The 17,609-nt window shown below is 37.0% G+C and overlaps 1 protein-coding gene across 1 annotated transcript in view; it reads left to right on the forward strand.

Annotated features, from left to right (window-relative positions):
* Positions 1-17,609, forward strand: part of LOC140240779 (uncharacterized) — a 96,673-nt gene that overhangs the window by 62,147 nt on the left and 16,917 nt on the right. The window contains exons 15-20 of the mRNA XM_072320551.1: positions 2,649-2,681; positions 5,596-5,637; positions 9,129-9,185; positions 9,975-10,112; positions 13,063-13,085; positions 15,868-16,060. Of these exons, the coding sequence (XP_072176652.1) occupies positions 2,649-2,681; positions 5,596-5,637; positions 9,129-9,185; positions 9,975-10,112; positions 13,063-13,085; positions 15,868-16,060 (486 nt within the window). The remainder of the gene's footprint in view (positions 1-2,648; positions 2,682-5,595; positions 5,638-9,128; positions 9,186-9,974; positions 10,113-13,062; positions 13,086-15,867; positions 16,061-17,609) is intronic.

Genomic DNA, 17,609 nt, shown 5'->3' on the forward strand with positions numbered 1-17,609 from the left:
AGAAATGAGGATCTATCAAGTTGCCATGTGAGTGGAGATGTTGTACATGTACAGTGAGCTGGCATTCAATGCACACACAGAAAGGAGTGGAAGATAATCCTAAAGCCACTGTGAGTTGGTCATTTGAAACAGAGCTCATCATCACTGATAGTAAAGCAATTAGGGAGCTTTAGATTTTAGACGTGCAGACGTTCAAAGGAAAAAAAAAACATGTTCTGAGCGTGCGCTTCTGCGCACGCTCAGACCATGTTTTTTTCCCTTTGAACGTCCGCGCGTCTAAAATCTAAAGCTCCCTATTGTTGATGTGTTGTTTATTGACAGTAGCAGGCCTCGTGGGATGTCTGAAGAAAAATGAGATTAGTGATAGCATGTTATGTTTTGTGCAGATTAGAAAGTACTTAATATCATAAAATCATAAAAGCCTATTGTTTATTTTTAAGGCATCCATTACAAAAAAAAAATATGATAAACACATTTAGCAACCATGAATCAGCTGTCTTTCTCTGAATTTACCACTTAGCTTCTCTGTAATGGTATGCACAATAACTTCTGGCGTAGAAATCTTTATAGTCAGACAATATCTACACATCTTATCGTAGATACTGTAGAGCATGTACTATATGAATCACATATTACCATGACAAATATATTGCACATTTTAAGTTGATTATAAACCATCTTGTGTCAAGATTTCCTCAGACATTTTTGTTGTCTTATGTTTTTCATATTTATGCTACCACCAAATTTTTTTTTACAGACATATATATTTAGATTGGCTCATCTCTTATTGATTCCATTTATATGTATACTATCATCTATAAGAAAAAGAAAAAGAAAAAATGCAATGCCAGTAGGTCATCATCTGAAAGTTTGTGTTTCTTTGCCATAATGGCAAAACTAAATTTTATGTATCAGATGTGTTGATGATGATGATGATTAATAGAATTTGTCTCCGAATACTCATTAAGAATACAAGGCAGAATGGAATTTTTCACGGAATGTTTTCGTTATCATGGAGGTGGCAATACCATGCTTCTGATTATGTCCTGAATATTCACAAGTGTGTGTGGTTTTCTTCGCAACAACCACAACAATTCAGGTTCGACGCACTGACAACAAGAATAAGGCAAGACAAGAGGTTCATTTAGCTACCAGTTGACAAAAAAAGAAACATTCTTGCAGCTGCTGTTAGAGTCATTTAGAGTACACCAGAAATCATAGCTCCATAGCTTTGAAAGACAAGCTGCTTTTCTCAACAGTCTTCTTCTTTTCTTTTCTTTATTTCATCTTGTGTATGCTTAAATATGGGAAGTAGTAATTCATTTTTTTTTTTAAAGAAAAGGGGCAACATCAAAAGTGTTAAAAGTTTGTGTTGTGCATTTTCAGGGTTTGCAGTTGGTACAAATAAATGCAATTCCCCTCCATCTCAGATCTCAAATATCAATCCAATGTACTGCTCTCAGAGACTCTATTTGAAATGATATTTACTGAATATTTGCACAGTTTTGGATAGGCTTCTGTTTTGGGTCTTATATGTGTTTGTTTTAGTTTTCATTTTAATGTTTCTGGTATGTGTTTATAAGTTGTAGATGTCATTAAAAAGCTTCAAGCCTTTGTTATGAACTTTCTGTTTTAAAGTAAATTTCATGTTGGTGGTGGATTACAGGTAACGTCTGTAAAAAGAATGAATTGAATTCTAGTTATATATATTTTTTTTTTTTTTGAGGAGGAGGTTTATGTAGATACAGAGTATGGTACATAGAATACACTTGGGAAATAGAGTACTTTCATTCTTTTTTTATTGTGTTAAGTTTACAGTGAGGGTATTTGGTATAGTCTGTTATTAGTTTTTAGCAAGTGCACTCACTCTGCTGAAAAGCTAGAAAAATCCTGGTGCAACCTTAAATTCTTGCAGATTTAGCCACTGGTAGAGCCTGCTAAGGCCATTTTCTTCTTTGCTAAGGCCATTTTCTTCTTAGGTTAGAAAAGTGCAAAGAACTGAGGGAATATTTTAAAAGCTGACTGTCTTGTTGCACAGTGGAAGAAGTAAAAAGTGGAGAATGGATTTTTACATCAACCTCCCCTTCACTCTCCCCTTTCTTGCATCGCAACGAGAGTCGTTATTCAGGAGAAGGAATATAGGGTTCGTTTCTTTAGCTTTCTGGTGTAATATTTCCATGTCTGCATAATCTCCATCACCAGCCAACATTCACGCCTGCGCTAACATCATTGGTCCGTCATGGTCTCTTTTTTCAGTCACTAAATCATTCTTATCATATGAAGTGAATCATTTAGGTACTAGTGTATTACGTTACACTGTGTCCTTGCCTGAGCTATGTCTATCATTACATTCACTAATCATGCTCCTTCATGGTATGCTACTATACACATATACTAACCTTTGCCATACACAGTGCATCAGAAAACCATCATCTGTACTGATTTTGCTGTAGTGCAAATCACAAAAGTGCCACACCGTATTATGGGCTGCACGTGGCAAATGGGTGAAGGTGGTGAAGTGGTATGGTACATACCGCTGGTCATGCCGAGTTAGTATTTCTCTCCAGTGTGTGTGTGTATAACTGCGAGACAGTCTTGATTATTTGTCACTGTATGTTCATTCCTCTCCAATGTTTTCCCTGTTCTAGGTCATACAGGCTCAAGGGAATCTGAAGGTCCCTGTAAGTTGGAGTATCATATTGTATAGATACCCTCTTTACAAACAAAACAAAAGCAAAGATAAAACATGAAAAAAAAATGAAAAAAATCATAGAGCATAGCTAGAGAATAGAAATGAAATGTATTTATTATCACTCTTTCAAAGGTCTCAATGAGGGCATGAATTATAGCTGGACTCCCAGTAACTATGGCAACAATGCAGTGTATTCATTGTCATATCATTACTTAGCATGATGCTGTGATTTAAATGGGGAAAAAAATCATTGTATGGGCAAAACGATTTTTGTGACTGTTTTCTGTGTGTCTTTCTTGCTTTCTGCTGGGTATCATTCAGCCCTATTCAGTACATGTCAAGTGCAAGTTTGCTTCTTTCTTTATTTTTTTTAAAAAAGATATTTGGCTGGGGCCTACTTGGGATGAAGACTCAATTTTGTTATCATCAGTTACACGGTGTAGTTAAGGTTTGGGGGGGGGGGGTGAGGGAGGATATCGTCGCTGGGGTGATAAGACCTTGTATCTGCAATTTTGCTGAAAATGAGTTTTTTTGGATTAATGGTCAAATAATGGGTTAAGTGATGTCCTGTCCAAATCCCAACTGTCTTGCTCCAAAAATGAAGCCACCTCGGCATGTCAAAGGAAAGGCAAACTATCAACTACAACCAAAAAAAAAAAAAAAAAAAGAATGAGAGAATGCTTCACTGCATGTTTGTTGCTATGATGCTGTTCTTATGGTTACCGGCAAGGCTGCTTTGTCACTGATGTGCCTTAAATGCCATCAGTTTTGTTGATTTCTGGTTTGTTTGTTTGTTTGTTTTTTGGAAAGACCTCAAGGTTAGGGGCAGCAGAGTAATTCAGTGTCGCTGTAACCATTTGCTCTGTTTGTAGGCTACCCTTTGTTTTTTTGGCAAGCAAGTGCATCTTTTAAGATTTTGTACACAATTTGGCAATGTACAGGCTGAATATGTCACTTCTTCTGCATGAAAACATTTCTTTCTCTGTTGACTATCAAATCAGTGTTTTGTTTTAAAAATACAAATTTTTATTATATCCTTTTTTTTTGTAAGAGAAATGCTCCCTGAGGTCCCAAGAAATTGCACCACACTTTTGTCATTTTCTTTTTTCTTTTTTCTAAGATGGTCTTTGCTTTAAGTGTAGTGTGGGTCAAATATCAGTATGAAATACTACATTTAGGCTTGTGGAAAAAACTCACTAGGTTTTTCTTTGTTGACCTTTATTCATATCAAGTATTATTATGTACAGTTTTAGCTGTTTTCTGTTGTTTTAGTGCCAATATCTTGGAAAGACATGAGCATTTTTTTTTTTCATGCTGTAAAGGCTCTTAACCTTCCTTGTTCGAAAGGAAGGGCTTCAAGACTAAAAGACGTTGATTCTTCTTGTTAAAAGGGCAGCATTACCGTTTATTGAATATTCTTTATTCAATTCTGCATCTGCTGTCACTTGACACTTGCAATGATGCTATTTCTGTTTGAAAAAAACAAAACAAAAAAACTTTCTTTGTCGGCCCCTTACCCCTCAACCCAATGCCGCCTTCTCCCATCTCACTTGCAAATAAAAGTTTTGTTGAAGTGACTTTATGATATTAATGATGATGATGATAATAGTGAATGATAATAATGATACTACTATTACTACTACTACTACTACTACCAATGAATAATAATAATAATAACAATAATAATAATAATAATAATAATAATAATAATAATAATAATAATAATAACAATAATTCATAATATTCATAAAGCGTTTATTACATTAAAATGTCTCTAAGTGCTGAGAAGAAAGAGAAAAAGGTTCATTGCTCAAGGAAATATACAGCATACAATGTATTCTTACATACCCTATACATGTAACCCAGCTTACTCACATTCAGTGTAACGTTCAATGTACTGTATAAGATTGTATGCAAGGGTCATTTCATGTTTAGATGAGGCACTTGACCTGTAGACGTTTACCATCTGCCTGTGCAGACTGATAAAGGATGCATTATTCCAGCCCAAACTATGTTTGAGATAATACCATACTATTGGATTGAATCCTGGCTTATCAGCTTCAATTTCAGCTTGTCATTCAAGGGATTAGATTGTGTTCCTCAAGGTTTTTTTTTTATAGAAATAAAGCAAAACCTCAGGAAGAGAAACTATGTAAAGGAAAGCTTGGAAGATTGATGCATCAAAATGCCGAGGTAGTGGCTTGTAGTGGGATAAAAAGATCAGTGTCTGTATTGAATTTATGAAGGCAAGATATTCATTGCTGCCAAATATGGGTACAGTTGTAATGGAATGCATTGATATTAAAGCCTTCCTTCATGCATTTTTGAAAAGTGTATTTTTGTGTCTCAATTTTCCACTCATTAAACCTCTTATCTGCATCCTGACTTATAAGCTCTTTCTAGTGGGATTTTAGTTAAGGTCCTTAGTCTGAAATTTTGATGAGAGCAGTTACTGTACTGTATTTCATCAGTGGTTATGAACGTCGAATGTTTGTTGTGTTTGTGTGTGTGTGTGTGTGTGTGTGTGTGTGTTTCAGTGCATTTCTTGTCCCGTTTTATGCATGCTTTTGCGCGTGTCATCAAAACTTCCAGTTAACCAGCTCGTTGCATCTAATCAAGCTTGTTGGTGTTGTCCTCATTAAAGCTGCATGTTTTGTCTCGATGTTGGGGTAACTACTTCCAATAACAATTCGCCAGATTTATGTAACTCCACATTGCATTTCTCATGAAACCAAGGCTAACCTTTCATGATGTGCGACTCTCCTCACTGTTGAGCCTCGTTGCAGTTTTCTTCGTCGGGGATATCCCCCGCGCTTCTCGTTGCTTTTGTTTTTGTAATCGTTTGTTGTCTCTCATTTCAGTCATTTCAATGATTGCATCGAATCAATGCTCTTTTCGCACAGGTCAATGTGAACCCACAAGCGGTGAAAGATGCATTCTATCAGGTAAAGAAACTCATGGCATTGGTGCTGGCATCACCCTCATTTCAAGACCCTTTATGTGCCACGTGAATACCTACATATTACAGAGGAATGCCCGACCAGCTTAAAGTTGATCTGAAAAGAAAATATAACAATTCACAAGCACAAGAGTGAAAATTTTGTCAAAATCAAAATATTCAGATCAAAATGAAAGACGTTATGAAATTAAGAAGTTTTGCTAATTCTTATGTGAAAGTTCTTGAACAGTCACTGCAAATATGGAAATGAGTGAGTTGATGGATGTCTTAGCCTCACAACCTACCTTGTAGTTTGAAAATGAAGTCTTGAAATTTCTAGAAGTTGGTTTTTTTTTTTTTTTTGGGGGGGGGTTGTTTCATTTTGTTCAAATGAAATTAGTATATGAAGGTATATCTTGCTGATCATGTATATCTAGTATACATAGATATACTATCTGATGTGTATATATAGAAGATAGTATATCTTTAATTGATCATTGGTTTGAAGTTATTTAGCCAGGAATAACATTGTGTCACATTTTTTAGCAAAAGAATATAAGATTTTCTTTCTTTTCTTCTTTTTCTTTTTTTTACCCAATCAATTGAAAATTTTGAGATGAGGACATCATCATCAGCTCACTCATTTCCATTATACCATCTATATTGACTATTGACTGTTCAAGATTTGTTTTGTGAAAAATTAGGAAAACTTAACAATGTCATAACTTTTTAAATCTTTATCCAATTCGGTTAAATTTTCACTACTGCACTAACAAAATTTCGCTCTTTCTCTTTTTGCCTTATGCTTTTTCTTTTCAGACTTGTTTTTAACTGGTCAGAAATTCCCCTTTCAAAGCAAGTCATATTGCTTTGGTATTGTTTCTTTTTTCCCGCTGTTTTTTAAATTTTTATGCCTCCGCCACGAAGTGGTGCTTGAGGCATTATGTTTTCGGGTTGTCCATCCGTCCGTACGTACGTCTGTACGTACGTCTGTCCGCTTTCGTTTACGCGATAACTTGAATAATATTTACTGGAATTTTACCAAACTTGGTCCAAGTATGAAGTATGATGGGGCAGTGATTTGATTAGATTTTGGGTGAAATCAGCTAAAGGTCAAAGGTCAAGGTCAAATCATGAAATTGCGTCCGTTTACGCGATAACTCAAGACTGGATTGAGCAAATTTCACCAAACTTTGTCTGAGGATGATGTATGATGGGACAATTACTTTTTTAGTCTTTCAGTGAAATCGGACAGAGATCAAAGGTCAAAGATCAAGGTCAAATCCTAAAATTTATCTGTTTACATGATAACTCAAAACTGGATGAAGCAGCTTTCACCAAAGTTGGTCCAAGGATGATGTATGATGGGACAATTAGTTGAGTAGATTTTAGTGACACTGGCTAGAGGTCAAAGGTCAAAAGGTCAAGGTCAAATGCTACAAATGTTGCTATTTCCCCCATATCTATGCAATGCCCGCAGTTATTTTCTTGAAACTTAGTGTAGACATGTACTACTGCGTAAAGATTCTCCAGAGAGAGTTTCATGTCATAAGGTCAAAGGTCAAAAGGTCAATGGTTAGGTGAAAATGTTACAATATCACTTTTATCGCAAATGGTTCAATGTATCTTCGTGGAACTTGGTACATATGCATGTACTGACTGGCAGGGATTATCTAGGGAATTTAGGGGTCATGGGTCAATAGTCAGAGGTCAAAGGTCAAGGTCAACTCCTCAAAATGTTACTATTTCCCTCATATACTAGTTTATGCAATGATTGCATTATTAGTTTTAAAATTCAATCTTTACATGTATTACTTAATGGAGATTCTCTTGGAAATTTCCAGCCAGAAGGTCAAAGGTCAAAGGTTAAGGGTCAAAGGTCAGGTTTAAATGACAAAAAAAAAAAGATATATGTAGTACTGTAATTACACTCTTTCTTCATACCTTGAAAATCATACTCAATGCATAAACTTATAGCACATTCTGTAATAAGGTCGGTCAGAAGTCAAGTAAAAACTTTCAATCCCTTAAATATGTGTACCTGCACTCTTTAATAGACAATTATAGCAAACCCAGATTATGGAAAGTGAACATTCCAGATATTTCTGACAAACCTGTCATTTCGATATTTTGCCAGTTATGTGAAACTGTCATTACACATTGTGAAGACATTGTACTATACACCTATTGGGAGAATCATGCATTATGGCGGAGGCATCAGTCGCCATCACGACATTTCTAGTTGATTATTATTATTATTATTATTTTTGGTATTGTTTGCACCGTGGGGAAGGTGCTGCACAAATAGGTGAATCCATCCTAAAATGCATTCATCATCTGGTTTTTTTAGCTGTGTCAAAGTCGCACTCTGAAGACTGGTATTGACACCGATTTATAAGTTGCTTTAATGTGTTTTGCTTGAAAGCATATCCAATACCAGACAGGGCCATTTTGGCATCAGTCCTACAACCCCAAACAGCTGGCACATAAAGGGTTACAACAATTCTGCTTCCTGTGGTTAGTAGCTTGCAAAAGGTATATCACTGTAATTGCACTATTGCATATGGAATTTGTATGCCGTTTTACCCGTATGTGATTATCTTGTGTCACGACCCCCCCCCCCAAACTTTATTCATCAATTTTTGGTAGGCTTGAAATGAATATGCTTATTTCTGATCAACAGTGTAGATTTCCACGTTTTGGTATTTGCTGAAGGAGTAATTCATATCACATGTAAATTTGAAGTTTGAAAGCATAAAAACAGAGTGAAAGTTAGTGTACTTGGTTTCTGCACAATTAATGAAGATGCATGCTTTTTCCATATAAGATGTTTTCTCCATTTTCCCCCAAAAAAAGACATTTCGAAGTGCATGTTAAAACCAACCAAAAAAATAACCACAAAAGAATCTGCCAAACACCCAATTCCAACTGAACTTTGAAATATTTTGAAACTGGCCATTAATGGAGTTTGTATGATGAACATGATCTGATAGTCCCTTCAACTGGATTTTTTAATCATTTTTTTTTTTTGGGGGGGGGGCAAAATGAAGAATAAGTCAGTGATTCTGTAGCAGATCTTTACCTTCAGAGCTGTTTTCTTTTAAAGTAAAAAAAAAAAAAAAGAAAAAGAATATGTAAATTTTCCAAATAGCTATTAGCATCTATTTCTGGTGATTTTTACCTTGTTTAAAGCTGAGAATCTCTTCTTTTGGAATCTGATCTGAACATAGAAATTCTGATCTGGTGACCTTTTGTTGGTTGCCTCATTTGCAAATAAGAGGCACTGGCTCTCAGAGTTAAAAAAAAAGTGCAATGTGTCAAAGGTCGATCAACTTGTAATAGGAGCAAACACAAATTGACATTACAACAACAATACTGTATACACCTTCAGCATTACTGAGCGACCCTCTTATCAGCTGACCTGGCCTATAGGGCTTTGCCAGAGTCCCCTTTGCATGCATCAAATTGAAAATGGATTAAAACTTTTCCATTTTGCAGACGAAGCATTTTGCAGGGAAGAGGCTTAATACTGTGAGGGACAAGCTTAAACCAAAGGTGAGATTCCTCTCCAATTTTGCTTGCTTTTCTTATATTTTTCTCCTTATTTTGTTTTTCAGCTTTTCTTTATGTTCCTGAAGACTCAAGGAAAAAATCATGTGTTCATCACAATGTAAAAATATAACATGTTTGAATAATAATGTACAGCAGGACTGAGAAGGTTTCTAACACGTCAAGTTTGCAACCTTCTCTTACTACTCGGAAAGATGAATTTTGTTGAGTGTACCAAAATAGTCCGTGTTTAATTAGAACAAAGTTTATTTCTGTTGTAGAGTTTTTGCAAGTGAAGACATAAATGCCTTGCCACTACAATTACAAATTTCATAATTTCTTGGCTACTGAGACAAGAACCGAGGTGTTTCGGCAATTGAGAAGAAGTTGTTTTTGTTTTTTTAACAGAGATGTAATAAATCATATATACATCGTGTATATATTTTTTTTTTTGCCAGTGTCAGCTCCCTCCTGATTGTGATACACGCTTTTGTTAGGATTCAGCTGTATTATCATCATCTTTATGTATGCAAACTTGACTTTGAGGTTAGAAGATTCTGCTGAATGTGTTCATGTTGTAGTGTGATATGTGCTCTCACCACTAGAATAGAGAACCATGTGCTTAGCTTTAAAAAAAAAAACACTAAAGGAACATTCTCATGTTTTCACATAAAGGTGAAAGTAAGAATTCTCCTGATGTACATGTATGTAATTGTTCGCCTGAAGATGCAACACAAATATGTCCCAAATGTGAGCTAGCTTGATGATCGTGTTCTCCCCCCCTCCTACCAACAGGAGTCGGAAGACATTCTCCCAACGAGAAAGGACTATCCGGATATCTCTCTCCCCATCTCGGGGGCGCGGAGCACCCCTTCCTCACCCACCTCCAGCCCCGTGCTCTCGCGGAAGAAGCCCACCTCGGCCTCGGCACAGGTAGCATGCCCTCTTCACCCACCCCTCCACCAAGTACCCCTCTACCAAGTACCCCTCTATGGCCTGCAGGTTTAACCCCCTCAAATTCACCACCTCAGAACACTGCTGACAATTGTGTCCACATACGCAGTTGTAGCTTGCCATTGGCAGTGGCAGACTCAATGCAGTGACAGTGGTAGTTGGAATTCCTCTTTCATAGTAGAACTCCACACAACTTTTGTAGTTGAATTTGATAAATCGAAAGTTTGTATACCTCTTTTGCAAACAACACAGAATTTTGGGTCGGATGATTAAAGAATAATGTCTTCCAACATTGTGTATGAAATCTTATGAAAATACACCTTATTGAAATCTTATGAAAATACAGTTTTAATAAAGCAAATAAACAACTAACCCCATGTCACTTTAAGAATATGCTTCCCTTGTGTAGCAGGAATAATGGTTGGATTTTTTTTTTCTTGGGGGGGGGGGGGAGGGATCAGAATATATTCCCTACAATAGAAATCTATAGTATTGTTTTTCCCACCATTATAGAGAAGTTTCCAGATTTAGTAATGTGAGGAAAGGTGTGAATGACCTACCTCTACAATATACCAGCTTATGGAAAGAGTCTAACTCTCAGGGTTGCAAAAAGAGACACAAACTTTAAAGCATGCTGACATTTTTAACCAGTGTGTGATAAGTTTGCCAGAGTCCGGTCAGCTGCAGGTGCCAAGTTTCAGTAGAGTATTACACATCTTTCTTTGACAGATAGAAAGCAAAAAAAGGTATGCAGTGAAAAGGAGAGAATGTTTTGCTGTACAATTGGGGGCATAATCACTTTCTGGTAGAGATTTTCTGAGTTTGCCCAGCAAAACTGCATAAATTTTTACACAAATGTATTTTAGGCCGAATAAAGTCTGAAAACTTTGTGCTCCTGCTAATACGACTTTCTAAATTCTCTTGTAATTTTTTTTTTTTTTTTTTTTTTTTTTTTAAACCAGAAAGATTTACATTCAGGAAAGTTTTGCCCCCCTTTTTTTTTTAAGAGAATAAAATACCTCAGACCTTCTGACTGATCATGCTTGTGCTGGTTGAGTCTCCTCACATTTCAAAACCAGAAGTCTGTCTGCCTGTCATTATACACATTGTACACTTTAACTCTTTCAGAACCCCTCCATCCTAAAATCTTATGAACACTCTATATTAACATAATGTGAGGTGGACTGGAGGAGTTAATTACCAGAACAGCGTAAAATTATTTGAATTCAATTAGAGCTCAAACAATTCTCACAGCAACCACAGAATGTGTGCTTGCATCTGAAGAAGACTTTTAAATATACCATAGTTTTAATCTGCCTGATTTGTATAATATGTTTGCCTGCTTTCTTTCTCCTTTTTCTGTTGTATTGAACTAAGCCTGCTCACAGGGACTGTGATTAACATAAGATGTCTACACTCTTCAAGTGAGACATGAGTTGACACCACCTAATTGAGGATTTTTATTTGCAACACATTTAAATAAATTGAGGTATATTTATTAGAGAGTGCCATTTTTAAAGTAGCTCTGTCATCACCCGTCAGTAACGATATTCATCTTCTTTTGTTGTTTTGTTAAATGGCATTCAGCAGTGTGCTATTATTCTCTTTCCCAGGAAAGAAACGAAGTCGCAAAAAGGGGCTCTGTTACAGTGTGTGCTGTTCTGTTATAGCTGTCAGCACAAATTTGCTTCACTCTCAAAAAATTTTTAGTGTGACGTGCATCCTATTAAGTTATAAATCATCAGAAGAGTCGGCTGGCGTACAGAGAGTTTTGAAGAGGCAATGGGGGGGGGGATTGTATTTATGGTTTAATGGATAAAGTACTCATGCTTCATGTTGTCAGAGAAGTGACAACATTCTAAGTACATCAATCTGTAATGGAATACTTGCCTTTCCCATCAAGCTGCTATTAGTGTAATGCACAATTGCGCTTTCTCCTTTGCCTACTTTTTTTGTTTTTGTGGCTTTCTTCTTTTTGAAATGTGTCCAGTCAGTACAAAATCCTGCCTCTTCAACCGCTAGAAGTACAGAGCCTCCAACCTGAAAGGATATCTGCTATATGGTTGATGCTGTACTCTATTAACTTTCAGTTGTTGCATTATACGTCATGGGATGGGGCTGGTAGTGATTGTGCGTCAAGGGCTGAGGTAAAAATCTATCCAGAGGTTGTCATTCAAAAGGCTTACTGTCTCTCTCGAGATAAAATGATGTGTACATCATATAACTCTCTACATGTACATCCAAGTGACATAATGAAAATTGTTTCATAGTGGTTGTTTGGATGTATACATGTACATTGGCAAAGACAAGTTTTGTGGTCAGGGATACCGGATCGCAGCTGCCAGATTTGCATGATGGTGAGGCCATTTGCGTGAGCATGATGTCAATCCATTAGACAATCAAACCTTAACTCTCTTTCCTGATTATGACAACAATTGATGGGTCATTTATGAGGTCTATTTTTTAAATGCAATTTACTCTTCCCAAATGCTTAAATGTCGACACAAGTAGAAATCTGATTCTTGAATTCAATTTTGTCTCAGCCAGTGACATCAAAAAGTATGAAGTTTTGTCTAGAGACTCTTGCTTATGATAAAAGCAAAATCTTAATTTCTGGCAAAAAGCTCGGTGGAAATGGAGAAGTCGGCATAATGGAAAGCTTGTATAGATAAAAGGCATTCTGTGCAATATGGATAAGAGTTCCATAGCTGTGCAATCACTAAAGAGGGGATCAGGATTCCTAATATTAATCTCTCCAAGAGAGACATGGTTGACGGTCCAAGGGAAATTAGAAATGTCTTTTCCATGGGATTATTTTTTTCTCTTCTTCTTTTTTTTTTTTTTTTTTTTTTTTAGTTTTGACCCTTTCCTTCTTCTGCTCTTGTATCAGAGTGCGTTTAGACCGAGGACTTTTATGCTTCCTTCACAGCTCAAAGACAGAGATGCTGACAAGTGAGTATGAAATGGGAAACGTGTGAATGCACCCCGGCATCCAGCTGCCAAGCGGTTTACTATTTCCTATATTACTGTACACGCCGAATATTTTGCGAGGTTTTTAATTTCGCAAATTTCGCAGGTGAGGTGCTATTTGCAAATTTAAAGATATGCTGAAATTTTTACTTTGATCTCGTTATATAAATGTGCTCTGCACGTCAGTACATTTTTCAATTCGGCACTGTACTCTATGATTGCGAAATAAACCACTTGTAAAATTGTCGGGAAGTCCTGATTCATGAAAATTTAGACTCGCTAAATGTATGGCGTATACAGTATTATAGCCATTGCTTTTTTCAGCCTTTGCTCATTCTGTGGATGAGATATAAACCTGTCTCTTTTTTCTTCTCATCCCTTCTCCATTTTCATTTCTTTTAAAGGGATATATATGAATGTTTTCATTTTCTCTCTCTTTCTCTCTTTTGCTCTCTCTTTGGTCTTGTTCAAGAGGGCCATTTACTTTGCGAATATAATTTTTGTCTCATTAGTTTGTTAATGACCGTTTACAAGTCCTCAAATAATGTTACACGCTTTTGTTTCGTTGGCTATGGTAGCTGTTAGCAGCAAATACATCAGCAAGAAAAACACAAATATTGGAACATGCCAGTCTTCACATTTTGTTGCCTTACCCCAATAGAAAGTAGAACCATAGCAAGAAACATTAACATTATCACGGCATTGGCAAGAGCTTGTCATATGGCTATTTTCATTGGATTACTCACCAATTCCACTTCTGAGGTATTTTTAGTTGCGGTAATACCAAAATGAAGACTTTTACCATCTTTCACTTCTACTATTTGGCCACCATCAATTCCGGGGTACTTTGCAGTTCATATTGGGAGTGTATGAGTGTCCACTCGATAGAATCCACTGCAGAGGACCATGACACTTTAAAGTATCCCACATTATGTTCGAACGGCCCACGAATTGACTATTCAATATTTCATTTACCACCATTGATAGTGCACATAGTCCATACTACAGTCACAATATTTGCAGCAGGCACTCTTTCTGCAATTGAAGACACATCTGTCTCCTTTCGTTTCTTGCACTTTTGTGTGAGTTTTACTTTAAAGTGGATAAGATGAAACTAATAGATTCTTCCAGTTTGCGGGAAGATCAGCTGAATTGACTTTCAAATTTTTTTTCTTTGCAGTGTTTGACTAATCTCCTTGAGTTTGCACACATTATAGTGACTTGTAGCGACTTTTAGCTTTCAAATCTATGTATTTTATTCATCTTTAAACAAAATTTGAGATGAATACTCTAGTAAAATAAAAGCCATCTTCATCAAAATATAAAAAGAAAGAAATAAAAATATAGAAAGAAAGCACCTAGATATTTATCACTCTGCATCTGTGGTTACCTCAGATATTTTTATTATACTCTCAGTATTCATGTGAACATTTGGGATTTTGGTTTTAGTCATGAAAAGACATTTTGCACATTTATTGCATTTGCAACCAGCATGCATTACCCTGATGCTTATTTTACAATCTGTTTGATCATGTTCTTACCTAGAGTGGAGGGTTTTCATTCTTTTTTTCTTTTTTTCTTGATGTACTTGGCAACTTGTGTTTGAGTGTTTGAGTAAACAAAAATAGAAGAAAACATAGTTTTATTTTTTGGCATTTGAATAAAATTGATTGCACTGCATGTTGTGTTGGTTTCAATGCTAGTATTATCATTTTCTCCTGGTTATTTTTGGAAACTTTAGCAACCAAAGCAGTATTTGTGCTATTCTCCTCAACTTTGCATATAAACAATTTGTAGAAATAAATTCAGTAAATTTGATTGACCAAAAATTCAACTGTGAAGTGTCTTCAGAACTAGCACTGCAAACCCTACCCCCTGCATCTTTGCATGTCAAATATTTCTTGCACAAATGATTTGCATTTTTTTTTCCTCCAATCCAAATATTAAGTACTGATCTTGACATATATTTGTGCTGCTCTTTGATGATTTTTTAAAGACTTTCTTTTGATTTTGAGCCAAATTCCAATGCTGCATTGAATATTCATACATTTGCAAATGTTGTCCCCACTCTATGGCTTTAGTAAAAGGACAAAGCTAAGCAACTTTGTGGTTGAAACATGCTACACTTGCTTTCTCCGGAAGAGAGAGAGGAGGCAAAAAAAGACAAACAAACAAACAAACAAACAAGATGGGCAAGCTATTGCCACTTTATATTTCAAATAGTCTGCCAGGAAAACATCTCATCTGTCTTCAAGGAAAGTGCATTTGATAGAATAAAAATGAATTTTTCAATTTGTGCATTAAAAAAGTAAAAAACAAAACAATTGCCACTTTGTAGAGAAATACTTCCTGTGATTGACACATCCCCGACCAATCACACACACATATATACAACCAGCCAGCACCCACACAGCCTCCCTACCCCCCTTCGCCCAGCACACCCCATAACCCACCACAAGCACACATTCTCCAAATCACCACACCCGTACCCCTAACCTTCCACGAGCGCACATGCACACACACAAACACATGTGCATACACCCAACACACAACACACAACACATGGAAACACATAACACACAAACATACAAACACAAACACACACACAACATTCAACATGTACCACATAACACACATGACATACAAACACACACACCCAGTCCCCGTGGGCTGTTCGCTGAGATGTTGAAAGCTATCAGTGCTTGGCCATCAGCACCTCCTGACATTACACCAAATATCAAGGGGATGTTCTCTGCTTTGGTAGGCGGGGCATGCGGCATTACAACACGCTGGACATTGACCAGTCGGAGGAGCTAACCCTGGAGGAGGCACTGAAGGATGATGCCCTCCTCCCAGCCCGCTACAGCAGCATGGACCTCATGCCTGCTGTCCAGCCCATCCTGCAGAAGCTGGATCGAGCCTCACCGGCTTTCGACGACACCGACACCGCCAGCCAGGTGAGTGTATCCCTATTACCCATCTTCGCAGTAGGCGTGGCCTCGTGCGCAATAAAACTTTGTTCAAGAGGTATACCGCCACTATGTTTTCAAGTTGACTCTTACAGAGTGATATCCAGCATACACAGACTTGTAGAAGTTTCAAGAAAGTGGCATATTAAATCAGGAATTGTGGAATTACGGAATGTCGCCTCATTTCTCAGAAGAATGATGTAGGTTACAGCTCAATCCCTCCTCTCTGAAAATCGTGATTTCCAAATAATTAAAGCATCACGGTAATATCTCATGAAGGATACATATTTTTTATTAATTTTATTTGAGGATATGAAGTCTTAAAACACCTGCAGGTGAATGGGAGCCTTGTTGGCAATGATATTTCCCCTTCATCTCATGATCATCTGTAACTGTGACAGATATTGTTCGGTGAAAGCATGTTGCATTAACATACTGCAATTTTTGATATAATATATATCTGATGTTTTTATGAAACTTCTGCCAGTTCATTTGGGCAATGTCATTCTTTCTGTTAAGGTTGACTTGAAAATGGACTAGAATTGCTCTTTTCTTCAATTTTTTGATAACAAAATGAGTGAGGAATGCTCAGACAAGAAATGCCACAGTCGGATCATCCATTTACCTTTTTGCACTCTTTTTTTTTTCATGATTGTCTAATTTTGCGTGCTACATTACACCATACTTTGGTGCTTTAACTTCATTACTTTTAGTACAACTGACTATTCCTTGGAAGTAAATTCTGCTGTAAAGCACTTTGTAAATTTCTTGACATGTAATTTATGCACTTGTGTGTGTATGTGTGTGTGTGATTGAGACTACATGCTGCGATTGCTACATGAGTATTAAGCAAATTAGATCCATTACTTTTGTCCAAAGCATTCAACTTTAACCGACCAGAAACAAATGCTTGTAGTAAAACAAATGGTGGAACTCCTCGTGAGTCAGTGTGTGTGTGAAGTTGCTTTAGTAAATCCCTTCAAACCTGCAGAAGTCCAAAGGTACACGCCAGCCAGCCATCAACAGAGAAGACATATTGTGGATGTTCTCAGCTGTTGGCTAAGTTTAGTCAGCAGTAAATCACTCAGAAACACCTGTCAAATTAGTCTAGAAGGTGGTCTCACACACGTATACTCGTAACAAGGGATGTGTATGCCTATGAACATTGTACTTGCAATAAAAAGTGCATAGGGAGGGTCCACAGTCTGGTGTAAAGTGCCTGACCTCTTTAGTCGATGGTCAGGTGGTGGAACAAACCTAAGCAGTGGACGGGTCCTCATTTGAAGGCCTTTGCAAGTGTGTGTGTATGTGCCTGTACATGTGTAAAGGTATGGACATTGCATCTTGCTGTATGCTGTAACAGTGCAAAGGATTGATGAATGGATGATAAGTGTGATTATCGATTTCATGTGTAAGAGACCCCTACCCCTGGACCTGAAATGAATTTTGACCCCCCATTGTTGGTATCAGGGGGACAGGTTGCCCCTTATTGCACAGGAGAAGGTGAGAGGTGTGCAGCCGGCCGTGCCAGCGAGGA

Source organism: Diadema setosum, chromosome 17 (assembly GCF_964275005.1).
Source record: "Diadema setosum chromosome 17, eeDiaSeto1, whole genome shotgun sequence".
NCBI classification, from domain to species: domain Eukaryota; kingdom Metazoa; phylum Echinodermata; class Echinoidea; order Diadematoida; family Diadematidae; genus Diadema; species Diadema setosum.